Genomic DNA, 27,636 nt, shown 5'->3' with positions numbered 1-27,636 from the left:
ATATATAGGGAAAATCTTTAAAAATCTTCTCAAGAACCACTATGCCAGAATAGCTGAAACTTACCTGGGGTAGTGTAGATCCTAAATTGTTCAAATCATGACCCCCGGGGGTAGGGCGGGGCCACAATAAGGAATCCAAGTTTTACATTGAAATATATAGGAAAAATCTTTAAAAATCTTCTACTCAAGAACCACTGGACCAGAAAAGCTGAAACTTATGTGGAAGCATCCTGGGGTAGTGTAGATTCTAAATTGTTCAAATCATGACCCCCGGGGGTAGGGCGGGGCCACAATAGGGAATCCAAGTTTTACAATGAAATATATAGGGAAAATCTTTAAAAATCTTCTTCTCAAGAACCACTATGCCAGAATAGCTGAAATTACGTGGAATCATCCTGGGGTAATGTAGATCCTAAATTGTTCAAATCATGACCCCCGGGGGTAGGGCGGGGCCACAATAAGGAATCCAAGTTTTACATTGAAATATATAGGAAAAATCTTTAAAAATCTTCTTCTCAAGAACCACTATGCCAGAATAGCTGAATCTTACATGGAATCATCCTGGGGTAGTGTAGATCCTAAATTGTTCAAATCATGACCCCCGGGGGTAGGGCGGGGCCACAATAGGGAATCCAAGTTTTACATTGAAATATATAGGAAAAATCTTTAAAAATCTTCTTCTCAAGAACCACTGGACCAAAAAAGCTGAAACTTATGTGGAAGCATCCTGGGGTAGTGTAGATTCTAAATTGTTCAAATCATGACCCCCGGGGGTAGGGCGGGGCCACAGTAGGTATTACAAGGGGGAAATCTGGTAAAGAATGGCATAGCCAAAGTTACTCAGGTGAGCGATGTGGCCCATGGTCCTCTTGTTTCTTCTGAAAATCGATTGAGTACGATCGAATTTAGAAATGATATGCAGGTATGTATAGATGTTATTTAAATACTGTTTAATCTTTATAAATAAATATAATAGTATCAAATTATCGTTCACAATTTAGAATAGCATTATCAATCATTTTGGACTTGAATAACAAAACTACAACATTGGTAGATATTTTGTCCGTTTTCAAGTTTTTAGAAAATACATCATTTACTTAAATATACTAATAATATTAATTTCATGCAAGGTCTCACTGTCCTAGAGTTGCAGAGTAAATCTTTATGTTCTGATTCGAATCCTCAAGATGAGATCGTATGAATTTTAACTGGGATTCCGGGTTACAGTAGGTGTTGGCTAAAAAAGATTCCTAAATGCTTAATGGCCATTAATAAGTACCGAGTAAAAATCTGAATCTTAAGCATACTATGACAATAAATGGCTTCCTAATTTGATTGAAATATTTTCGAGGGGAATTAAGCAAATAAGAAAAAACAGCAAAAACAACAACAAAATTTATTATTGAAATGCATTAAATTATACGAGGAACAATATTATTTAATATGACCATGACCTGCGGCAAACATTACTTTGCACAACTCGATGTTGTTTATGTTAAAACATTCTCAGCAACATATAAATGGATATTTAAAGAGTTTCATGCTTATGAAGGTATTTCTTATGCACGACGTCAATGTTGTATGAGATTTTAAATGAAACAGTAGATAAAGCAAACATAACAATGACAGTTTCTCTTTAAAATTATAATCTTCACATGTTTTTCAAAATATTCTATCGTGTATTCACAATAACAGGAACGGTAACTGTATATTCTGTGGCCGTTGTTTCGTTTGTAGGATAGGGAGGCGGAGGGTCAAAGCTCATTGGAGAAGGCTCTGAAAAGAAATCATTTCTTAAATCTACAAAATGTTGTATTTAATCTTTTTATTTTCCTTCTAATTATTTTAAAGAGATTTCTTTATTATAGCTATTACATCAGTCAGAACGATTGTAGATATATTATATTGATCAAAGTTTGGGCTAACACATCGAAAATCTCTTTGAAAAGTTTTTGACTATATACATATAAGTTCAAAGTGGCCAGGTGAAATTTTACTGCTAACTGTATGTTGTAAATGAAACGTGGTTAATTCATTTCATTTATTTTGTCAATAATTGTAACTTTAATACTTTGTTTTCTGAAATATTGGAACAGCGAGATTATTTTTGATTTTTGATCTCATTGTAGATTTAATTTTAGAGCTTTAACGTTAACATACAGCAAATTAATTATTTTAAGTCAAATTCATAGCAAAATAAGGATAATTTTACAATACCGGAAGAAGCTGTGTTGACCAGTCGTGTGTGCGGGATTTCTGACCTCTGAAACACTAATCCTGGAGTTCTTCTTCTTCGACAAATCAAAACAGCTGTCCCGGCTATTAAGGCAGTGACCGATACTACAGAAATTAGACCTATAATCCACGTGTCTGAAAGAAATAATGTAATTTTGTATTACTTTGCATTCATTTTTGTTTAAATTTACAATTCATATACTAAAATGTGATAATAAGTTATACTTTTCATGCTAAAAATTCCAATTTAACAATACACTTTTGAGCAGAGCAAACACGGACCTCTGAAAACAGATGTGGAATCAGGAGCCATGGAGGATTGAGCCTCCCTTATTTATTTGTCAAACCTGCCGTATGCCCTGTCATTAGTGGAAAAATCTGTAGACATCACAAAATGGCCTAATACTTTGTTTCAAATACGCCAGTCAATATTCGACCTCTTTATAGATTGTATCTGCAGACAAGGCCTTTATAAAATTCATAATTTAGAGTGTTATATGGGCTTGATTTTTAGTCGATGTTTATATCTCATCCTAGATTTGGGTACTGATAAGATATTGGACTGATTTATTGATTCATTTATTTAAAAAAAAAATTAGCAAAACCCTTTCGTACATTAAATGCATTTTATCATTCTCAGTAAGGAAGGGTTTAATTGATATAAATATCCATGGTGGCAAAATATGATAAAGAATATATTCATTATGATTATGCATTATGATTATTTTTTAACTTTACGCTTTATTACTGTCAAAGACTGTGTCTTAGACCTTTCAACAAATGATAATAGCGTGCGCAGCGAGCGGCGCGAAGCGCCGCTCGTCACTGCGAGCTCTTAAAGTACCGCCTGGGCGAAGAGAAAATTCGGACTTTGCACATTGATCCAAACGAATTTTTTTCCGCAGTTACCTGTGGTCCCATAATGCTTTGCGAATTGCATCTCGCCGCAAACAACGTTTTCGCAGTAACGAGAAGTTTGAAGAAAAAAAATTAACTCACCTTGATTTGATGGATGTATAGCAGATAAATAGTAGATAAAACCTTCTTTATTAAAATTAGCACTGTTCAGACTTCGTTTTGGTAATGCAACTTGCAAGCGACGTCATATGACGTCAGATTCTAGACGTACTAAATGTCAAGTGCGATTTGAAGAGCGCGATCAAAATAAAACTGAATATAGGTATCTGCGCACGCCCTAACGGTCGCACCGTCAACATATTATTATGAAAATCATTAATTACCGTCCTTAGAGATATGAAGTTTTCTTTTGTCATGGAAATCAATTTCAGAGAACATTTTTATAATTCTCTAATTAAATGGGAGTCGGCATATTTAAATACGATACTTACAAGTATAGTTGCCGAGTTCTTTAAGTTTTTATTAATTATATACAGATCATATTTGTTCTATCATTTGGATCTTCCTCCTTCTTTGTTTCATGTTTGTAAATCTTTTTTGCTCCTCCGGGGGCCCAAATTGGACTAATAAATCTTGTATCTTGTATACATAGACTATCAATCAAAATGAAAATTATAGAAATTAAGCCACTTACAGTCTTGTTGTTTAGGTTCATATTGTTTATATGCATAGATTCTCAGCCGAAATGAGTTTGTTGAACTACTGAGGGTCCGAGGAACGGATAGTTCTACATCGACATCCGCATTTTGCGATCCACAAAATTTCTTTGGAGTTTGACCACATCCATATGTCTGAAGAAAATAAGAGCAAATATTTTTAAAAATAAATAATGAAGTAATTTAAAGAACAAGACCTTTAAAAAACAATTACAGATTTTTATAGCTCTACTATTCTGGAGTTTTTCAGTGAGATGATATAGCTTTTATGTTACCCTCTTCAAATCGCCTTCATCGATGTAAAAAACATTCACACTGCAGTCTCGTACGTCAAAAGTTTCCACTTCCACACACACTTTACTTAACGCCTCCATTGGATCGAAAGTTATCTTGCATCCTCCAGTTTTTGATAGGAAGGAACCGTCCCAGGAGAGGTGATAATCATCATTGGAGTAAACGGTATAAAATGTAGAACCCAAATCGCATGTTAAATCCGAGAAGGAAACTGAAATACAATAAAAAATATATAATGAATCTAGAAAGAATGAGGTCATTATGATATTTCACTCTATTCTCAGAACGATTACATATATATACATGTAGCATGTACTTACTAGAAGTACCCGTAAAGCTTTCAGCATGGACAAACCATAAAACAATACATGAAACCCAAATCCAAACCATCATCATTATCTAATTCCTATGCAAAATAAAATTCATTAGGTATTTAAATTATTTGTTTGACAATAACAATTGCATTATTGAATTATGATATGATTGTGTACACAACATACCACTAAAATTTTAATTTTCATTCATTTGACTGTTATTTACATCTGAAGGGTCCGATGAACTGTATATTAAAAATGACTTGTACCCTGATTTTCCTTTCCGATTTGTTTTGAATTATTTCGCTTTCATAATTATGAACAACGGATATTGAGCATGTAATTTATAAAGGTCCGTGTTGAGATTTCAAGTGTAACATTTTTTGTTCTATAAACAATGACAAAAACTATTTATAAACTATGATTTCAAATGAAAAACAAAAACTTCCTGGTATACACACAGTGTGAGATATTAACAGTAATGGTGTCTGTAATGAAAACCGACTTTATTTCTACAAAAACAGTATTTAGCCTAGACAGTACTCACCTATAGAAATTCTCTCCACAGTTTATAAAGTCGTCCACGGGATATTAATTAAATTTTCGTTTGTAAAGAAAAATGGCTACGACCTCTCAATTGCAATGTAAACAAAGCTTCGCGTGACTGATTTTTCCGCTAGTGTGGTATAATGCGAAATTCCTCGATACATAAAATACAAACCTGTTGAATAACACAATGTGTGCTGAATGCTTTTTTATGTAATCACTTAAAGTACAAAGACACTGAAATACAAAGAAGATAAGTATCGCTTAATTAGACAAGAAAATATAGTAATCATGAACATCATAATTTTAGAATTTCTGTCGTTTTTAAAATAAGACGATAACTGTATTGTTGCCTCTATCTTTTTTAAAATTATATCTACACATAATCTGAAATATTTAACACAATATAATTTAATGAATTCATTTCCTCTCTTTAAAGTAACTGTTGACATAATTAGTCCCAGCTGGTATTCTTAGGAGGTACAGAACAGAAATGTCTTTCTTCTTTGAAGCAAACAAGAAAGGTTATCTAAGTAATCAAAAAGATGGGAAAGACAAATTAACTTTCTCCTTTATTTTGTGCATTAATATTTGTTACTAATTTTATGAAAAAGGATTCCAAAATCCAATATATATCAGGGTATTTAGTCTTAATCTTACAAGTTTTAATATCTGTGATAAAAGCAATAAAGTATTGTTTTAATGGATTATATTTATTTTAATCCAAAGCTTTATTGTAGGTTAATAAATTCTTTTACTTTTTTCATTCTAACAATATCCTTTTCAGAATCTAATAATTGTAGACATAAATTCTTTTTGAAGTTTCATTTTAAACTTTTAAACATTATAACAATTATTTGATAAACTACATAAAGCAGACCCCAAATTGATACCAAAATTTTAAACACGTAATTAACTTTGAACAGGGTGATTGACTATTTGAATTAAAACAAGCAAGCAATTGAAAATTTATTTCAAGTCATTGCTTTTTAAAATAAAAAAAAGTAGCATTTCATAAATAAGAAACTTAATTAGGTGCAACGATGACAATATGTACTACGAATTCATGAAATATGGAGGTAAAGAACAGTAATCAAGCTCTAAATTCTATTGAAACAATATGAATTTGGAGCAGGGCAAACACGGACCTCTAAAAACATAAGAGTTGGAATCTGGTACCATGGAAGAGCATTCATCCCTTTCGACCTGTCAGATCCGTAGAGCAAACGGAAAAATCTGTAGAAAATTCAGTGTGTAAATAACGGCTTTGCAATTTGTATGAAAAAACGTCATTCAGCATTCGACTTAATGATTGTATTTGGTAAAAAGGTCATTATGTCGACCTCAGATTTTACGAAATGTTGACTTTAAACGAAACTCTTGATATCCCTCTATCAATAACTTATTTGTCAATAGCTTGCTTCGTTTTGGAAATTGTTCGTACGTAGAGCAAGCTTTTGCGTAACAAATCAACTGGAAGATATAATGTCCATATACATGTGACAAAAATAATAATTTTGCTACATAAATACGGAACGTTCACGATAGTAGAGTTGAAGTCATCACGTTATACAAAAAATTGCCGTTAATAATCTTTTTTATCTTTTTATTTTTTTAATTTTATTTTTTTTGTCTAGTAAAATATCCAAATATGAAACAAACTTGTCAGATCTTTGGTATCATTTTTTTCAAGTCCCGAGGGAAACATGTATATCGAATCAAAGTAGGGATGAAATAAGTATTGTTATTTGATAAAACATGGTCGATATATCTATGTGTTGAATTTAAGGCCAAAACTACACAGATATTATCAATCAGAAACTGAAAATCTTTTTTCATATCAACTTCGGAGTTGATATAAAAAAACCTGGATTTTTATTTATTGTAGGGAGTAGTTGTATAAAGTGTTGAAAAATCGTTCATTTTGATATTATCAATTTTGTTAAGATTTTGTAATTTCAAATTTTCCAAAAGTTCCTTGGAATTTTTAAGTATCCACATCTGATTTACACCACCTTTGAATATATTATACAATACTCCTGAAGTTTCTTCTTCCCTGCTGTCAATATTTTAGTGAGGGGTAAAGAAAGGCTTGGTAGAACATTTAGTGGAACCCGCTCTGTGTCTTTTTTTGTAAGGATTTTATGTAGCTTAGGAATCCAGTATAGGATGGTAATTCAAAATCAATTTGTTTGTTGGGAATATTAAAAATATTTAAAACTGACATATGAGTTTGTAGAATTTCCTCCTTAGAAAGGGAGCTAGAGCAATGGATAAACTCTTGCAGAATTAAACCTCAGCTCTTCTAAAATACAGTACAAATAATGAGCCTTAGAAACAAAGCGAATGCTGTTACCTTTTTTGTCAGCTGGGACCAGTAGATATTGATGGTATAGTTTATCTAATTCTTTTTTCACCTCTTATCTATTGAAGACAGAAGGATAGATCGTTTTCCTATTGCCTCTCAAGCACTTAATGAGAGTTTTTTCAGTCTGACACATCTGTTTTATATTTTGATATTTGAATTGAAAAAGACGTTAATGGTAATCTAACAACCAAACTTTATGATAAACGTGATGACTTTAACGTTTCAATCGTCAACTTTCCTTACTTATGCAGCAATATACCTTCATCACCTGCATACGGGGTTTATATCTCTCAGTTGATTCGATACGCAACAGCATGCTCTACGTATGTACAATTTCTAAAATGAGGTAAATTATTGACAAACAAGTTGATGAAACAAGAATTTCAGTAGTCTCGTTTCAAGTCATCATTTCGTAAGTTCTATGGTCGATACAATGAACTTGTCAGGAAATACAATTTATCATTGAGTCAAATGCTTACTGACGTTTTTCATACTAATTGTTAGGCCATTATTTACACACTGAATTGTCGACGGATTTTTCCGTTATTTCCCGATCAAGACAAGGAACACACGGTGGGTGTGACTGGTCTTCACGGGATGCTTACTCCTCCATGGCACCTGATCCCACCTCTGATGTTTTGGAGGTCCGTGTTTGCTCTGCTCCTATTTTGTATTGTTTTATGGACTTTTGAGCTTGAATACTGTTCGTTATCTCCATATATATTTCATTTTAACATCTTTCTGATACATTTAATCCATTCTGACAAACTGTCAAGGTCTTCTTTTTCATGTTTGGCCCATCGCCTGGCGTATTCTTCCACAGAATTCATAAAATTTATCAAATTATTACGCCAATTCAAGGATTGGGTTCCCTTATTTTAGGCCCTTTTAAAATAAGCCCTCATTACTCACTATATTTATGTCACCAGTAATGACGGACCTCTAAGACATCAGAGGTGGGATCAGGTGCCATGGAGGAGTGAGCATCCCATGGAGACCGGTCATACCCGCCTTGTGTTCCTTGTCATGATCGGGAAAATAAGGGGAAAATCTGTCGACAATTCAGTGTGTAAATAATAGCCTAACAATTAGTTTGAAAAAAAGTCAGTCAGCATTTGACTTAATGAAAGATTGTATTTGCTGACAAGGTCATTATATCGACCATAGAACTTACGAACTGATGGCTTTAAACGAGACTGCTGATATTCTTGTTTCATCAATTTGTTTGTCAATAATTTACCTCGTTTTAGAAATTGTTCATAACTTCTGAATAAAACAAACACGAACACTTTCCTTTTGCCCCTTTAAAACATTTTTATAAAAAAAAATATTTATTAAAAATATATTTCAAGAGTACAAATACAAAGTTGAGGACATGCCTATATTACTTAATTTAATGTTGTGTCAAAACCTCCAAATAATTATAAAGTATGCATGTTTATGTAGATAATCTTAAGATACTGTTCATTAGAAAATATCATGATAGGAAAATGTTTTGTTAACAGGACATCTTTAAAAATGAGGCTTTTAATTGTTGTAATTATTTTAGCCCTGTACACGAAAACCTTTCATAAAAGAATAGGATGTGTTGTTTTAGGAAATCTTAGTAAGAAATCATTTTTCTACCTGATGTAAAGCCTGGACATTTAAATGGCAGTTTATGAAACAGAAGAAACATAACTATGCTATTGGAGACAATAGCGCTATAACTCTGTGTATAATATATCTTAATGTGTAAAATATAAGCTCAGCAAAATGTATATTATAAATACACCTTAATGTATAATATCAACATATAGATTCAATGTTCACCAAAAACACCTTATTGTGTAATATAAGCATATATACATTCTAATATACGTACAAACATAGCTCAATGTATAGTATAAACAACGATCAATGTACGAGGGCTATTTGGAGAATTCGCGGACTTTAATCCTAAATCTTTTACTCACATTATATTGTATCCAACTTTGGTAACGTTTTAATAATAAATTTTTAAATATATCATGATATATTTCAAACTTAATCAAAGTTTTAAACTGCGAAATTCGGATCATTGAGCAGGTCAAAATTTATTACTTTACAAACGCTGCACTTGATTTTTGTAGTTATTTCTCTAAAAAATTGAACAAAACGAAAAAACTACATATTCAAAGTAGGAAATGTTACACTATTTTATATGCCAAATTTTGATTAAATATTTTGATTTGATGAAATAAAATCAATTTCAGAAAACAGATAGTCCGCATTAAAAAAAAGTAGAATGACGTCATAGAATCCATGGAGCAGAGACTAGCAATGAAATATGAAGTTAACGAACAGTCATCAAGCTAAGACGTCCATTGAAACAATATATACATTTGGAGCAGAGCAAATACGAACTTCTAAAAAGCATTCGAGGTGGGATAAGGTGCCATGAAGGAGTGCCATCTATCAATTTTTTGTTGCACTTGGGAAAAAAAAAGAAATGCGTTAAACGTGAGCTGTTCATTTGTGGAAATGGAGCAGGGGGTGTAATACACTGTAGTTAACAAATTAACTTAATGGAAAGAAAAATTGGTGTTTTACGGTTGTGTTCCATTTAATCATGTGGAAAAAAAACTCTGCACATCAACATCAACATTAAAAATATTCACATATGTTAATATATTTATCTTGCTTGATTATGAAATAGATTGACACCGTCCGTGAATTTTTCGTACAGCCCTTGTACAAAACATACATAGCTCGATGTATTATTAAAAAGTAACACAGTGAAATTTTATAATGAATGAGTAGTGTACTCGAAAGCTGAAATTGTAATATAAATATATAACAAGCTAGGGCACCGCAGAGCGGAGCATCCCCTCGCAAAGAGCATATCTACATGTATAAACCAAGACATCGATCCCTATGCAAATTACGTCACCTCCGCTTCGCACAAGGACAAACTAACACACAGACACACAAACACACACATACAAGCGCGTTACTATATTCCCTCCAACTCCGTTGCAAAGGGGATAATAAACATAGCTCAATGTGTAAAAGGTACCTCATATTTCCAGTAAATAAAACCATGAACAAAGGAAAAACGGGCCCCTTAGAAAAGAAGAGATGGAATCAGGTGCCTAGGAGGAGAAAGAATCCCCTGACGACCGGTCACATTTGCCATGAACCCTATGTATTAATCAGGTAGACAGAGTACTGCATGGAAAAATGATCTAACAAATAGTATAAAACGGGACCCAACGGTAGGCTAATTGCAGAGTTCTCCATGGGCCGTTTAACGTGGCGGCCCGGCCACAGTTAAATTCTGTAGCGCCACAGTTAAAAAGCCAGCGCCACAGTTCCGCCACTGTCAAATATTAGCGCCACAGTAAGATTTTCGTCGTCAGTACGATAAAAATATATAAATTTTTAAATCAAAAGAACCTCTAAGTTATGCAGTTTCGTTTCTTATGGTAAAACTGTTAATTTACTCTAATTAGGGCCCATTGTTTGGTTTGCACAATCATCTTCTATACCTCACTGGACACATGAATGAAAAGAGACAAGCCATTTTTTTCACACTTCACGATAATCACAAAAGATTTTTTTTTTCAATATCAATTAATTCATGCTTTAATGCAGTAGTTCTAAACATGCTAAAGATATCCGCGTCTCCAAAATTCCATCGGCAAAGCGAGTCAAAACATCGTACGTGTATCGTCGTATGTATTTTTGTAATGTTGAAAAATTAGCAATACATCCACGAAAATATTATCTTATTTCTCTAAACTGCTTGTTAAGAAGTGTTTTTAAACTACAAATTTAAAGATGCTTTAGTCTTCAGACCAATAATTACAAATGCATAGATCTGATGTAAGCCTGAGTGTGTGACCTACCAGAATTTCCTCTGTCCTTTAATAAACACTGTAGAGTTAAATGCTTCGTTATCTCCACATGTTTCATTTATGCTTAAAACAAGATACTACTGGTACTGTTAATTTTAGATTCTATAAGCAAATATTTGTTTCTTCATTAGTACTTATGTGTTGGGTGGAGAGGGTCTTTTTCACAGTAAACATATCTAAATGTTTTTTGGACAATCCTAATTTTTGTTTTGCACTATGTTTAATCGATATCGATTAATTTATTTATTTTACAGTTATTATTGAAATTATTATTTGCCAAATAATAAATGTCCTTTTTGTTTAAAACTACTGAATCACTGTTTGTGTTTTTAACTCATTTCGTGGTTCCTTCGCGAATTCAATCGCGAAATGACCGCGAAAATTAGCACTTTGCGTTTGTCTTGCGCCACAGTTAAATTTGAAATGATGGAGAACCCTGTAATTGTATTGCAAAAAGTTCATTATAACTACAGGAGAACTTGCAAAAAGTTGACTTTAAACGGGATTGTTGAAATCCCTGCAGCTGTAACATCAACTTAATTGGTATCATATTAAAATATCTTAACATGTAACATAGACATAATTTCAGGTATTTTATTATAATAAAATCGTCTTCAGAAGGATCATTTATCGTCTTCTATTCTGTATTCACTGCACGAGGATCCGGAATCGTGAAATCTGTGGTCAGTACTTCATTTGTAGGATTCCAAGGTACTGGGTCAGAGTTTATCTGTGGTTGATCTAGCAAAAAAGAATTCTAGAATTGATCCCTCCTTCATTCTAAAGCAAGCATATTCAAGGCCACAGAATCATTGAATTTTACTCCTTTCTGTTTTAGCAAGAACAGAGAATTGCTGTGGGTCATTGTGAGAGATTCTTATTGATTTATTAAATCTACAGTCGAAAAAATCTTTAACATAGACGACTCAAATAGATTATGAAATAAATATACTTTCCATAAAATAAAAAATGTAGAATACCCAAAGTTTCTGAATCGACCATACGAGTATGTGGAATTTCAGACCTCCGAAAAACTATTCCTGATTTTCTAGCTCGCCGACTCAAGCCGAAGTAAGCCAGACTTATCCCCACAATGACGACTATTAGAGATATAAGGCCGACATTAATCCACACGTCTATAAGGAAAAACAGATTCTCAAGGCACTTTGTAAGCTCTTTGTCTCTCCTAAAAAAATACTAAACAGGACTGCAACAAACCATGCGCACTCTTTGAATGAGAAGGAAATAAAACTGTCAGCTCAAATTGTAAAACTCTGGCTTAATGTGTTGCAATTGTAAAAATCAAATCAGTCTGTTGCAGTTCAATGGAGAATAATATTACAATTATTATTGCAAACATCAATACACTTGTTGAAATTGCTTCATTTATCTTTGTTTCATTAAGACAGTAAAATATTCATTACTGGCTTCATGTACTACATCATCATAAGCAGATCTTCCTGAAAAAAGCATGTTTTACTTTATGTTAGAAACTAATGATTACCATAAATGTAATTGAATGATATTCTTTTCTTATCATGGAGTTTATTCTTAAAAACCTACAAATAGTTTCAGCACCAATGCAAGGAGTTGCATTTTATGAATAGGTGAAGAAAAGTAGATGAAAAGAACAATTAATTGGTGTACTTACAATCCAGAACAGAAATTGGAACTTGTGTATGGATTTTAAACCGAAAAGAATTGGATCCATAGAGAGGATTCGTGCTTCTACTGAATAGTTCTATATCTATAGCTTCATTCTGAGATCCACAAAAATTGTCAGGCTTTCCACTGCATTTATACGTCTAAAAAGAAACGAATTCCCACGAGGAATATAACACAATGAACCAAGTCAGAAATAACGTTAAAACAAATTGATCACAAAAATAATATCATTTCTATTTTTAATAATCATTTTTCTGAACAAAAATGAAACAAATATTGGTTGCCTTCTCTATTTTTCCATGAAAATTGACGTGAACGCTACAGTCTTCTAGGTGAAAAAATTCCACTTCTACACAGACGCTTAGTGGATCCTTTGGGAAAAAAGTTATCTTGCACCCTTTAGACATAGGAAGTAATGTTCCGTTCCATGTTAGATAATATTCTTCACCCTCATAGACTGAATGATATGTGGAACATAAGGAATTGGAAAAGAACACTGAAATAAGGGTATACAAATTGAATAAACAATACGAGAAAGCAATGGATATGACAGACTTTATTAATTAACAGCATAATTAATTAAAATAAATTTTAACACTTACATGTTTTATCGTTCTCGTTTTCACTATCCACAACTTCAGTCAACATTAACAAAATACTTAAAATTTTAAACCGAAAAAAATTGGATCCATAGAGGGGATTCGTGCTTCTGCTGATCAATTCTACAGCTATCTCTTGATACTGAGATCCACAAAAATGTATAGGCTTGCTATTGCATTTAAGCTTCTAAAACGAAACGCGTTTCCATGATATATAAAACAAGAGACCCATGGGCCACATCGCTCATCTAAGCACATGCAGATATCTGTTCAGTATTGAAACGTTTACGATGGTAGGGGTGTGGGGGAACTTGAATTTACACTTCAGGAGGATGTTTCATATCAATTCATGTATATATTATCATGGCTTTGCTGTTCTAGAACCTTCCTATGTTAAATTTGATTGCCAATTTTAGCCCCACTCTACCCCTGAGTCATGTTTGTAAGAAACTTGAATCTACACTACCTGAGGATGCTTCTTTATCTATATGACTTATAATTGCTTAAGTGCTCTTGAGAAAAAGTTTTTCAAGATGTTTGCTATATATTCTTATGCAAAACTTCGATCCTCTGTTGTGGCCGCAGCATATCCCGGGGAGTTATGATTTGAACAAACTTGAGTCTACAATACCTAAGGTTGTTTATGTATAAATATGACTAATAATTGCTTATCTGTTCTTGAAAATAAGATTTTTAAAGACATTTCCTTTATATTTCTATTAGGGATGTCAATTTTGTCAATAATTCATATTCGAATATTCAATGAAAGTATTCGAATATATTCGAATATTCGATAAAATAAATAAAATCTGTTTTATTTTAAAAATGCATCATCCTACTCACATGAAAGGTTTAGCGTAGGTATACTTATAATGGAAGAAAAATGGTACGAAGACTTTTGTAGGTGTACAATAAGAAATTCCATTTGACATTTGCCAATGTCTGAAATAGATAATTGATTTAAACGTAGAAAAGTATAATTTTAACAAATGAAACATGTGTATTTATAGTAGCTCCAACTGAGGAACCAGTCGTCTTACGAAAAGCAAGATAGTCTTAACGGTTATACTGTTCAGATTTCAATACGTGTAATAAATTACAATTATCTGCCTAATAAGAGAATGATACATGTATGATTATAATCTTTGATACAATGTAAACAAATATTTCCATAGACAATTTTTCTAGGTAAATAACTAATTTCCCGATAATGAATATAAAATACAGGATTATGTACAACCCGAGATAATCAAGTAATTTACACATTTATCTGAAATTAAGCCCTTTACAAGTAATAGTTATTGTATATTTATTATACATTATTTATTATTAAGGGCGGTGACGAGTGCGAAGCATGAGTCTCCGCCCCTTCGTCCAAATAAATCAGGATACACCATTTAACAAACTTGAATCTACCCTGCCTGAGAATGCATCTATATTAATAAGACTAATAATGGCCTAGATGTTCTCGAGAAGAAGACTTCTAAAGATGTTTCCTATATATTCCTATGTTAAAATTCGACCCCCTGATGTGGCCTTACCCTATCCCCAAGGATCATGATTTCAACAAATTAAATCTACCTTACCTGAGGATGCTTCTATATTAATATGACTATTAATGACATTGCTGTTCTTGAAAAGACGATTTTTGAAGATATTTTCTATATTTCCCTATGTAAAACATTGAACCCTTTTGTGGCCCGCCCTACCCCCGGGGGTCATGATATGTACAAATAAGACTACAGTATGTAATAAAGTGTCATCGTTTCTAGTCAAATAGTTCTTGAGATGACGATTTTTAAAAGATGCACCAAATTTTCACGAATTCTAAATTTTCTCTTCTTGAGAGAGAGCGTGGCACTTCTAGTCAACAAACCTAAATTCCCTTCACCTAAGGATGCTTTGTGGCAAGTTTGATTGAAACTGGGCTAGTGGTTCTTAAGAAGAACTCGAAAATGTGAAAAGTTTGCAGACAGACATACAGACGGACAGACAGATATACGTACAGATAGACGGACAGAAGGACGACGGACAAAGTGAGATCAGAAAAGCTCGCTTGAGCCTTCGGCTCAGCTGAGCTAACAATGAACCTTATCATGAATACCGTAAAAAACCAAAACAATTTTATCACAAAAATAATTAGCATTTCTTTTTGGAATAATCAATTTTCTGAACATAAAAAAAAAATATTAGCTGCCTTCTCTGTTTTTCCATAAAAATTAACTTGAACACTGCAGTCTTCTAGTTGGAAAAAATTCATGACGACACAGACACTTAGTAATTCCTGTGGATGAAAAGTTATCTTGCATCCGTTAGAAGCATGAGGTAATGTTCCGTTCCATGTAAGGTAATATTTGACATCATTGTTGACTAAATAATATGTGGAACATAAGGAATCCGAAAAAAACACTGAAATAACAAAAAAATTTGCAAATGGACTAAATATTGCGAGAAAGCTATAAATATAATAGACTTTATTTATCTACAGCAAACTTTCAAAAATTTAACACTTACATGTTTGATTGTTCGTACTATCCGCAAGAGAAGACAACATTAACACAAGATTTAAAATTCCAAGCATCGTCGTTCACGCAAACATGCACTACCAAAAAAAAACTCTTTGATAAATAAACACAGTTAAATGGTATCAATGCCATGCACTGAACACTTATACACTTTATTAGTACTATGCAAAAATTAATTAAATTGGGTTGGTTAAAGAAGATTGTTTGTGAAGGCAAGATTTTGATTACGTCATTAGCATTCCAAATATTATTTTTATAGATCTATCAACCTTTCCAAGAGGTTGCTTTTATGTATTCTTTTAATGTATCGTGTAAAATTAATTCATTGAAATCCTTAAAAACATAATTCCTGATTTGTGATAATTTTATAAATAATAAGAGATTGGTCAAATAAATATATAAATAACATATATCAACCATAGCCTACCTATTGGATATTTTGGATACATTATGATATCAAATTCAAAAAGATTACTCACCTTACAGAAATAATAATTATAGTAAATTATAGTAAAATAATAGCACGACAATGCCCATACTTTACTTCGTACTTTAACGAAAATGGCTGCGATCTCTCGGATGCACTGTAAACAAAGCTACGCATGATAGATTTAATGTACTATAACTATGCAAATTGATAGATCTATCGTGACATGTCTGTAAACAATTTAAATCCCTTGATATTCATTCTATAAAACTACGACATTGAAAATGAATTACATGAATCTTGCTTAAGATTTTTTACCTTTGTTTTCAAAATTTTACAAGACACAATAAGTGTCTTCTTTTGCCTACTTCATCTAAGCATTGAATTTGAATTCTTATTTTAGGATGTCGTCGGTCCTATATCACACCTTGCCGACAAATTGAATACTGCGCTTTAGCGTGGTATGATAATTTGTCATGCCAGGTGCTAAAGCGCTTCAAGAAAAATATGCCTACGCGACAAGTTTGTGTGATTTACACACCAATAATTCACACTAAACTTAAGGGTCCTCCACACACCCCCAGCTTTTGTTTTCATATTATCGAGCATTACTTTTAACAAGCATATCAGCCTTTAAAAACTGGCCAGGAATAGTAACATAATTTATACTGATTTTTTTAAAAAAAAAAAATTAATTTCATAAGGTTCAAGACATTTTAACCATGAAGTTTTCACACGTAGCACAACAAATCTCGATTTTTCCTATCGTATATTATTCAGCTCACAAATAACCACAAAAACTTAATTCTATCGGTATACATATTTTTTAAGAAATTAATTTAAGTTATAAAAAATAAATAAAACTCATTTTCTCCAAAATGCATCTAGAAAAAATTAAAGAAGACTCCTGATAGTAAAGAAGAAACATTAATGAATTAAATTACAACAACAAATTGAATTAAAATCAAATTCACTGATGTAGAAAAATTATTTTCAAAATCTTTGGTATCAAAGTTCCTTTTTAGAGTTATCTTTCCTGTTGCCCGGGACTCAAAAACTTTGGTAAGTCTCCGCATACGTCATGATACTCAAGCTACTCATTATTAACTACTGAACTGGACAGATAAAAATGAGCAAAACTAGAAATGCACACTATTTATCAAAATTTATAAACACACAATGAGATATGTGTTACTGAAACGCATACCTATCAACTTTCAACACAAACTTTGTTGATGATATGGCAAAGGGTTTATTAGCCTAAAAGTATAAATAACCTTTAACTTTTTTCGTTATACCGGTACCTGTTATAATGCAACATACACCCAAAGGGCTGTTGTCCTTCTATTTAAAAACAATGGAAATCTTTTTCTATCGGTCAATCCGTGATCATGCCATGTAGCTATTCCACCTAAAATTTAAATATAAAATAAGGGTAGTATAATAAAATGCAATAGGTCCTTAACTGCAGAACTTAGTTATAAATAAAAGAAATTTTATTGGTTATCCTTCTCATTGTTATTCAAATTAATACTGATGACCTCTTGCTGAATTGGAAGTTGGCTGCAAAGGGCAGTAACTCATCTCATTATTGAAGGATTAATAAAAGGTAACTCTCATAAATGAAAGATAACTCTTACTTCATACCTCCTATAGTCTTTTTCTCAAATTGTGGTATCTGTAAGTTGTATTTTAATTGTTGTCTGACCTGTTGAGTATAGCATTGCAATCCACACTGACTGAAAATGTGGTCAAGAAGCTGCGTAACAGTGGTCAAATTTGGTTGTGTCTGAAAACAAATATATACACATGTATTTAAAAAATAAAAATTCTTTATACTTACATTAAAGTAATCTAATGTAACAGTATGAGAAGTATAACAATAATATTTTTACAAATTGTGCAATTGCATTACCATTGATAAATAGAAAGCCCTCTTTTATGTCTGTGTTAATCTCCCTTTCAGTCAAATCATAAACATCACTTTCTTTTCTTTCCTTATCCCTCCAGTACAGCACCTGTAACGCAAAATATCAAAATTAGTGCCTGTTCTTATCCTGGTTAAAAGAGAAATTATAATGAATTCTTTGCCATATAAAAATAGAAAATATATGTACAATGCCAACATTGTGGCTTCTAAAAATATAATACAAATTCCTTAATTTAAAATTAAAAGGCTTTCCTTTTGACATCTCTTGAAAATCTAATTTTTTTTCTATTTGTACAACATCATTGGAATTGTCTTCAACATTCTCTTTTTCTGACAACAAAACATCCATTTTTTTTTTTAAATGTTTTTATATATGTTTTAAAAGTGTTACACTGTACACCATTTTCTTTTGTATTTTTTTATTTTTTATTTTTTCATTCTGCTGTTAAACTTCCACTTCTTTTTTTTTTTTAAATTTCAATTCTCTCTTTTTTCCTTTTCAAATTTCTATTAATGTTGCTAATGTTTATTCCCCTTAAACGGTCTTTCAATGCGGAATTCTCCCTCTTTAAATGTAAAATTGTTATTTCTTGTTCATTTATTTTGGCCTGTTATTCTGGATAAGTAATACTGTCTTCTTTGGGTTTCTTAATGGTGTCTTCTTTGGTCTTCTTTTGTTTTGTTGAATTTGGTAATTGAAATTTCTTCTTGCAATATGCAGCATATTTCTCCTTGTTGGTGTATTTATTCAAACGCTCTATTTCTTTGACTATTTTTTTAACTTTCCAAAGTAGGGCAAATTTACTTATTTCAGAAGAAGGAACACGAAGCGCAGTGCAAATGTTTTTGTGAATTTTCTGTATATAATCAGGACTGCCCTTATGTTTGTCGTATATTTCTTTAATGTTAATGGAAAGAACCTCCATGATCATAAATTAACAGGTATAGAGTGAAAAATAGTGAGCTAACTAATGTTAATGATTACCATATATGCTGTGTAGAAATGAAATGAAAATAAAATTGAAATAAAAGAAGAAATGAAATAAATATAACAAAAAATAAAATGACAGAAACAGAAAAAAATTGAAAGAAATTGAAAATAAATGACAGATGAAATAAAATATAAATAGGTAAAATAAATGATAGATGAAATAAAAAAGGGGAAATGTATATGTGCTACATGTATATATAACTATTTCACAGAAACAGATACATTTATACCATGTTTACATTTTACAACACATAAACAAAACAGAAGCACACATAACAATTAAGTTTAAAGTATATTTACCTCAATATGGATAATCTTTTTGTTGATATTTCACTCTTGTAACTGTTAATTTTAATTTCAGACCTGTAAATATAAATATTAATAATAGCATTTTTACTGTAAATCTGATATTTGACATATTTATGCAAAATTCACAATAAAATTCTGTTTAATTGTTTAAGCCATTGGGCCTACATCGAAAGGTAGGTTTGAAGACAAAATATAATTAATAAATTAAATGAAATATGTATATTTGCATCATGTATATGTATGCAAATTGACACTTCAGTTTTGTGAAGTAAACTATAACAAGGGCAGGTAATTTACTTACAGTATCTTCGATTGTCAAACAGTTGATCCGAGTTTTATAAAGTGTGACAAAAAGTGAGACGTGAAATAATTTTTTAATTACATCAATAATAAAGAATAGGTAATGGACAATCACTCTACACTACTTAATCTTCCTTAATGTAAGCTTTATAGACACAAACACCAAAAATACAAAATATGTCAAACTGTTTGCAAGCAGTCGTGTTGCATTTTCTAAAACTTAAACACTACGATCGCCATTTCAAGAATAAATCATCATAACAAATGTGAAATAAAACTAAATGCGATGTCACAGATATGTATTATACCTACAGCCAATAACTTACTTACCTCTACCCTCAGCTACGGTCATCTTTCACAAACGTGATAACATGGATGCCTGCTGCCTTCCGGTTGGTTACTATATTTAGATAAAATGGCGTTCGCTGGAATGGCTATGCTATGTGTTCATTGTTTATGATTAGGGTGTCGCTTTCAGTTTACTACATACTTTTCCCTTGACAAACCTTTATCTCTAAAACGTTTCAAAGACTCTCTTACTGGCGGTGCCAGGCAAATCGTCAGTGCATAAACTATATAAAACCGGAAGTAATAGTATTTTTTCTCGATATACGTCACAAGTCACGGGGTGTGGAGGACCCTTTAAAAACTCCATTCCTTATATCTACATTTTACATGTTTAGAAGCACCAAAAATAAACAATAGACTGAAGCTAGCAGCTAATAACAGCAGCCACTAAGCCCGTAGAAGCTAGCAGCAAATAAGGAAATACATCAAAGGACTGAGAGTACTCTGACGCAATACTGTTTAATACTTCATTTTCGACAATTTATAATTAATAATTAGATAATTAATGCAACACTTAATTATTTAATAATTCAAACACATGGAGGCAGTTAAGCTCACTTGCATAAGGAAAATTATGCAGTTTCAAAAAAAAAAAAAAAAAAAAAAAAAATCTTTGACCGCTTAAGAACAAACCTACCTTGGAAATAAGTTACGTACTTCCGGGAGAATCCCTTTTAAGCTCTTTGACGGGTTTTAGGAACATGACGGTGCCAATAGGCTAACCTGAAATTTGCTTACTCCTAATATTGTACATTGATAAGGGTTTGAAGGTAATTTAATCCATTTTAAGTTATTATCCTTGAAGTGTGCTTCGAACTGGTACAAGGTAAAGGGTCCATAGGGTTATATACGGCCATAACATTAGGCTGAAGTGGTACCACCAAGTGGTGCCAAGGACAGGTTACATATTTCAAGAAGCTATTATACCTCTTATTTTAGAAGTGTGCTTTAAATTATTACTGTGGCAAGATGGAAGATTTCTAGGACTATCATTTCCCGAAATCGGAATGAGGCTGAAGTTGTACCACCAAATGTTGCCAAGGGTGGTGAACATATTTCAAGCATTCATTTTTCAGCCATCATTGACCACTAGAACAAACTTACACTGGAAAAAAGTTAAGGGTTTTAGGTAGTATCCCTAGTCAACTTTTTGACAGGTTCAAATGACAGGAAAAGGTCAGTAAGCTAACTTGAACTTTGTTGTTTTTCACATTGTCTATTGATATACGGGTTAAAGGTCAGCTGTTATACCCTTATCTTTGAAGTGTGCTTCAAATCATTACTGGCGTAAGGTAGAGAGTCCCTAGGACTATCATCTCCCGCTATCAAATGGGGCTGTAGTGGTACCACCAAGTGGTGCCAAGGGTGGGGGACGTATTTCAAAAATTCATTTTGAAACCATCTTTAGCTACTAGAACAAACTTACACAAGTTAAAGGTTTAAGACCTAAGGGAGAATCCCTTGCCAGCTTTTTGAAGAGTCCCGGGGAAGAGAAAGGGCCAGTTAGCTAACCTGAACTTTGTTGTTTTTCACTTTTTCTATGATAGACGGGTTAAAGGTCAGCTATTATGCCCCTTATCTTTGAAGTGTGCTTCAAATCATTACTGGGGCAAGGTAGAAGACCCCAAGGACTATCATTTCCCGCTATCAGAATGGGGCTGTAGTGGTACCACCAAGTGGTGCCAAGGGAAAGGGACGTATTTCAAGCATTCATTTTGAAACCATTTTGGCTACTAGAACAAAGTAAAACTAGTGAAAGGTTAAGTACCTTAAGTTAAGACACAACTTCAGTCTATTCGGTGCGAAAGGACCTGATGACCCCTTATATGAGTTATTGCCCTTTTAGATCTTTGCACTTACTATTTAACCCTATAACTTAAAAACTAAGAGTCATAGTAACATGGGACAAATTGCAATGCGATCCTTGACCTTTGATCTTGAAGATTTGTTCACAGTCATACGTAAACGTCACTTAATTTTTAAATTATCATTTTTTTCAGCAATTTCTGATTTTTTTTTCATGAAATTTAGCTATAGAGAGTGAAATGTTAAGAATTAGTTTAATTTTTAGGAGGTGAAAGACCTCTAATTGTTCTGTGAACAATTAGTCTAGTAATTTATATTCACATTTTCAATTCACATATAAATGTAAATAAGGAATCACTGTCGAATTTGATGGGTATGCCAGGGACATTAACGACAGATGGAAACGCTGGACAATTTATCCAAAACGTTTCAACAAACTGGACAATAATTCCTTATATATTCATTGCAACAGCACGCTGCCTAAAAAACATTTAAATAAAAATTAGAGCAATAGAAAAATGAATCTACATGTATACTTACTAGAACTGTTATGATTATCTTTGTCCTTGTAAACAGTGTCTTTCTGAGCGTATATTTTCAACCGAAAAGTACTTAATGTTCCTTTTTCGGAGTCTTGTCAGCAACTTTACCATTTAATAGTTCTACATATATTTCTCCAAAACTTTTTCAATACTTTGAGGGAGTGACCTTACATCCATAACTCTTAAATAACACGAACGCATAAAACATTTTAATAAAGATTAAATGATTTTTTAAAAGTACATAAAACAGATCTATGGATACTTTCCTTCAATTTATCGCAAAAGAAAACCTCGTCTGAAAATTTCCTGTTATTTGTAGATTATTTTTATCGTATATCTCTGATATCTCACTCTGTCTAAGAACCATTCATCATAGTAGTTAACGCATATGCCACATTCCTCTATGTTAAACTCAATAACGTCTACACAGATTTTACTATCTAATTCTGGTTCAAACATCATCTTGCATCCTTTATTGACAGCTGGCAAGTATGTTCCATTCCAGATAAGATAGTAGTTATAGCCTTTGTCAACGGAGTGGTATAATGAATTTGGTTCACATGTCAAATTCGAAACAAATACTGAAATATAAAATAAAGAAAATTGAACTGAGATAATATACTGAGAGAGAGAGAGAGAGAGAGAGAGAGAGAGAGAGAGAGAGAGAGATTAAACAAGCTAAAGAAGATATCAATATCAGATTTGAAGCTGTTTACAATAGTTATTTGTTTTATTGTAGTGCAGACATAAGCACGATGCTTATAATCCGAAACGTCGAGGTCATGCACATTCTACAATTCAACAAACATATACTTTATCATTATCGGGAAATTAATAACCTAACAAAATTGTCTATGGAAGTTTTATTTATATTTTCAAAACAGTGTATCAAAGATTATATCTCTCATTAGCAGAAAATTGAAATTAATTCCATGTATTTAAATCTAAAGAGTAAACGACAATCATGTCCCTGGATAGACGGCTGGTTCGTCAGTTTGAACTTGTATAGATTTCGTTTGTTACAATAATATTTCGGCTGTATACACTTAAGTCAATTATTTATTTATTTATTTCAAACATAGACAAATATCAAACGTAGAATTCCTTATTGTACACCTACAAAAGTCTACATCCAATTTTACTTCCAAATATTGTCCCAAAACCTGCCATGAGAGTATGATGATGTACATGTAAAATAAACGAGATTTTATTTATTTTATCGAATATTCGAATATATTCGAATACTTCCATTGAATATTCAAATAGGAATTATTAAAGAAATTGACATCCCTACTTATTTTACATACTAGTATTCAAAGGATTCATTGTACGGATAGAATATTTTCATTATATATTTTACATTTCAGTCTAATAAAAGATATTAATTAAATGCCTCAAAAGGTAGAATGTGTCTACTAGCGCACACTATTAATCGTACTTTTACAAAAATACAGAGGACATGAGTTTAAACTTGAATCTTCACTCAGAATTACATTCCTAACTCAGGCTTGGAGGTTTAAATATTTATCATATTCTTTGAGAAAGCTTACACACTCTTTATAAATCCCATCCTAGCTGTGAGACTTTGAACTATAAACTTAGAAAGTCTCCTTTTCTGCATTGGGAATGCCTTTGTTTCCTATACCATCTATATAGATATCTGCTTCTAAGAATATCCAATATAAAGTATCATACCCGGAAATAAATTATATACAGCATAAAACTGTTCGCAAAATGGCCGAATCATATATGATAACCCTGTTGTTTTTTGATATAATGTTTTATACAAGAATATAAGGTATGAAAGGACACATTTATATTTCAAGTGTTTCTATCAATTCTCGAGGAATTAAATGAGAAAATCATAGGATGTCATTACGAGTTTCAATTTTAATGTATTTTTTCTTATGAAATTCGATTGCGTATGATAGAATTTAGAAATGATATGCAGGTATGTATAGATGTTATTTAAATACTGTTTAATCTTTATGAATAAATATATATAGTATCAAATTATCGTTCACAATTTCAAATAGCATTATCATTCATTTTCGACTTGAATAACAAAACTACAACAATGGTAGATAATTTGTCCATTTTTAAGTGTTTAGAAAATACATCATTGACTTAAATGTACTAATAATACTACACTGTAGTTTCATGCAAGGTCTCACTGTTCTAGAGTTGCAGAGTAAATCCTTATGTTGCTGATTCGAATCCTAACGATGAGACCGTATGAACTGAGATTCCAAGTTACAGTAGTTGTTGGCTAAAAAAGATTCCTAACTGCTTAATGGCCATGAGTAAGTACCGAGTAAAAATCTGAATCTTAAGCATACTATGGCAATAGATTGCTTCCTAATTTGAATGAAATATTTTCGAAAGGAATTAAGCAAATAAAATAACAGCAAAAACAATAACAAAATTTATTATTGAAATGCATTAAATTATACGAGGAACAATATTATTTAATATGGCCATGACATGCGACAAACATTACTTTGCGTAACTCAATGTTGCTAATGTTAAAATATTTTCAGCAACATATACATGAATATTTAAAGAGTTTCATGCTTATGATGGTATTTCTTATGCACGACCTCAATGTTGTATGATATTTTAAATAAAACAGTAGATAAAGCAAATATAACAATAATGGTTGCTCTTTAAAATTATAATCTTCACATATTTTTCAAAATATTCTATCGTGTATTCACAATGACAGGAACGATAAATTGGTATTCTGTGGCCATTGTTTCGTTTGTAGGATAGGGAGGCGGAGGGTCAAAGCTCATTGGAGAAGGCTCTGAAAAGAAATCATTTCTTAAATCTACAAAATGTTGTATTTAATATATTTATTTTCCTTCTATTTATTTAAAAAGATTTCTTTACTACAGCAATTACATTAGTCAGAACGATTGTAGATATATTAAATTATATTCATCAAAATTTGGACTAACACATCGAAAATCTCTGAAAAGCTTTTGACTATATACATATAAGTTCAAAGTGGCCAGGTGAAACTTTACTGCTAACTGTATGTTATAAATGAAACTTGGTAAATTCATTTCATTTATTTTGTCAATAATTGTAACTTTAATACTTTGTTTTCTGAAATATTGGAGCAGCCAGATTATTTTTAATTTTTGATCTCATTGTAGATTTAATTTGAGAGCTTTGACGTTAACTTACAGCAAATTGATTATTTTAAGTCAAATTCATAGTAAAATAAGGATAATTTTACAATACCGGAAGAAGTTGTGTTGACCAGTCGTGTGTGCGGGATTTCTGACCTCTGAAACACTAATCCTGGAGTTCTTCTTCTTCGACAAATCAAAACAACTGTCACGGCTATTAAGGCAGTGACCGATACTACAGAAATTAGACCTATAATCCACATATCTGAAAGAAATTACATAATTTTGTATTACTTTGCATTCATTTTTGTTTAAGTTTACAATTCATATACCAAAATGTGAAAATAAGTAATACTTTTCATGCTAAAAATTCCAATTTAACAATACACTTTTGAGCAGAGCAAACACGGGCTTCTGAAAACAGATGTGGAATCAGGAGCCATGGAGTATTGAGCCTCCCATATTTATTTGTCAAACCCGCCGTATGCCCCTGTCATAATTGATTTAGTGGAAAATCTGTAGACAACACAGTTTGAAAAAAAATGGCCTAACACGCCAGTCAATATTCGACCTCTTAATAGACTGTATTTACAGACAAAGCCTTTGTATAAATAATAATTTAGAGTGTTATATGGGGCTGGATTTTTAATTGATGTATATATCTCAACCTAGATTTGGGTACTGATAAGACATGGGACTGATTTATTGATTCATTTATGTTCAAAAAATTAGCAAAATACTGTTGTACATTAAATGCATTTTTTTCATTTCTCAGTAAAGAATAATTTAATTGATTTTAAATGTCCATGGTGACAAATCACGATAAAGAAGATATTCAGTATGATTATGAATTATGTTTATTTCTTACCTTTACGGTTTATTAGTCAAAGACTGTGTCTTAGACTTTTCAACGAATGTTAATATTTTGAAATCATTAATTACTGTCCTCCTTAGAGATATGAAGTTTTCTTTTGTCATGGAAATCAATTTCAGAGAACATTTTTATAGTTCTCTTATTAAATAAGAGTCGGCATATTTAAATATGACACTTACAAGTACAGTTGCCGATTTTTTAAAGCTTGTATTAATTATATACATAGACTATCAGTGAAAAGGAAAATTATAAAAATTAAGCCACTTACAGTCTTAATGTTTAGGTTCATATTGTTTATATGCATATCAGCCGAAATGAGTTTGATGAACTACTAAGGGTCCTAGGAATGGATAGTTCTACATCGACATCCGCATTTTGAGATCCACAAAACTTCTTTGGTGTTCGACTTCATCCATATGTCCAAAGGAATAAGAGCAAGTATTTTTTAAAAAAGTAAATTATGAAGTAATTTAAAGAACGAAACCTTTAAAAACAATTTATACAGACTTTTTTATAGCTGTACTATTCTGGAGGTTTTCAGTGAGATGATATATAGCTTTTATGTTACCCTCTTCAAATCGCCTTCATCGATGTAATAAACATTCACACTGCAGTCTCGTACGTCAAAAGTTTCCACTTCCACACACACTTTACTTAACGCCTCCATTGGGTCGAACGTTATCTTGCATCCTCCAGTTTTTGATAGGAAGGAACCGTCCCAGGAGAGGTGATAATCATCATTGGAGTAAACGGTATAAAATGTAGAACCCAAAGCGCATGTTAAATCCGAGAAGGAAACTGAAATACAATAAAAAAAATGATGAATCTAGAAAAAAATTAGATCACTATGATATTTCACTCTATTCTCAGAACGATTACATATATAGATGTAACATATACTTACCAGAGGTACCCGTTAGGCTTTCCACATGCACAATCCATACAATAATGCTTGAAACCCAAATCCAAACCAT

The 27,636-nt window shown here is 32.1% G+C and overlaps 2 protein-coding genes and 2 long non-coding RNA genes across 5 annotated transcripts; all 4 read right to left on the bottom strand.

Annotated features, from left to right (window-relative positions):
* Window positions 1-1,382: 1,382 nt before the first annotated feature.
* Window positions 1,383-27,636, bottom strand: LOC133187727 (uncharacterized). Its single transcript, XM_061323126.1, has 5 exons — window positions 27,567-27,636; window positions 27,231-27,460; window positions 3,788-3,944; window positions 2,218-2,370; window positions 1,383-1,776 (listed from the first exon to the last, which is right to left on the bottom strand). Exons 1-5 carry the CDS (start codon window positions 27,634-27,636, stop codon window positions 1,673-1,675), a joined length of 714 nt encoding a protein of 237 aa, XP_061179110.1. The 3' UTR covers window positions 1,383-1,672.
* Window positions 8,692-14,161, bottom strand: LOC133187726 (uncharacterized). The gene is made up of 5 exons (XM_061323125.1): window positions 13,477-14,161; window positions 13,159-13,370; window positions 12,861-13,014; window positions 12,190-12,345; window positions 8,692-11,950 (listed from the first exon to the last, which is right to left on the bottom strand). Exons 1-5 carry the CDS (start codon window positions 13,520-13,522, stop codon window positions 11,847-11,849), a joined length of 672 nt encoding a protein of 223 aa, XP_061179109.1. The 5' UTR covers window positions 13,523-14,161; the 3' UTR covers window positions 8,692-11,846.
* LOC133187725 (uncharacterized) lies at window positions 15,797-19,687 on the bottom strand. Of its 2 annotated transcripts, none has more exons than XR_009721236.1 (5): window positions 19,647-19,687; window positions 18,341-18,443; window positions 18,073-18,214; window positions 17,730-17,836; window positions 15,797-15,882 (listed from the first exon to the last, which is right to left on the bottom strand). It is a non-coding gene; the product is annotated as an uncharacterized LOC133187725 (long non-coding RNA). The 2 variants fall into 2 exon arrangements; XR_009721235.1 differs by having other exon boundaries at window positions 18,134-18,214.
* LOC133187724 (uncharacterized) lies at window positions 25,064-26,047 on the bottom strand. Its single transcript, XR_009721234.1, has 2 exons — window positions 25,901-26,047; window positions 25,064-25,457 (listed from the first exon to the last, which is right to left on the bottom strand). It is a non-coding gene; the product is annotated as an uncharacterized LOC133187724 (long non-coding RNA).

Source organism: Saccostrea echinata, unplaced genomic scaffold, assembly GCF_033153115.1.
Source record: "Saccostrea echinata isolate AGI-Se365-2 ecotype Australia unplaced genomic scaffold, CSIRO_AGI_Sech_v1 ptg000015l, whole genome shotgun sequence".
Classification (NCBI taxonomy): Eukaryota; Metazoa; Mollusca; class Bivalvia; order Ostreida; family Ostreidae; genus Saccostrea; species Saccostrea echinata.
The sequence above is the reverse complement of the archived record's forward strand: the minus strand, read 5'-3'. Positions and strand labels throughout refer to the sequence as shown.

Bases quoted from the DNA above. Each gene is read 5' to 3' on its own strand.
- LOC133187726 (XM_061323125.1), bottom strand. From the start codon at position 13,522: ATGTTGACTGAAGTTGTGGATAGTGAAAACGAGAACGATAAAACAT. The intron at 13,015-13,158 runs GCAACCAATATT...GTTTCTTTTTAG, and splicing joins TTCATGGAAAAATAGAGAAG to ACGTATAAATGCAGTGGAAA. The intron at 11,951-12,189 runs GTATTCTACATT...CTTTTTTGCTAG, and splicing joins GGTCGATTCAGAAACTTTGG to ATCAACCACAGATAAACTCT.
- LOC133187727 (XM_061323126.1), bottom strand. From the start codon at position 27,636: ATGGTTTGGATTTGGGTTTCAAGCATTATTGTATGGATTGTGCATGTG. The intron at 2,371-3,787 runs GTAAGTGGCTTA...TATTTCTTTCAG, and splicing joins TGAACCTAAACAACAAGACT to ACACGTGGATTATAGGTCTA. The intron at 1,777-2,217 runs GTATTGTAAAAT...ATTTCTTTTCAG, and splicing joins GGTCAACACAGCTTCTTCCG to AGCCTTCTCCAATGAGCTTT.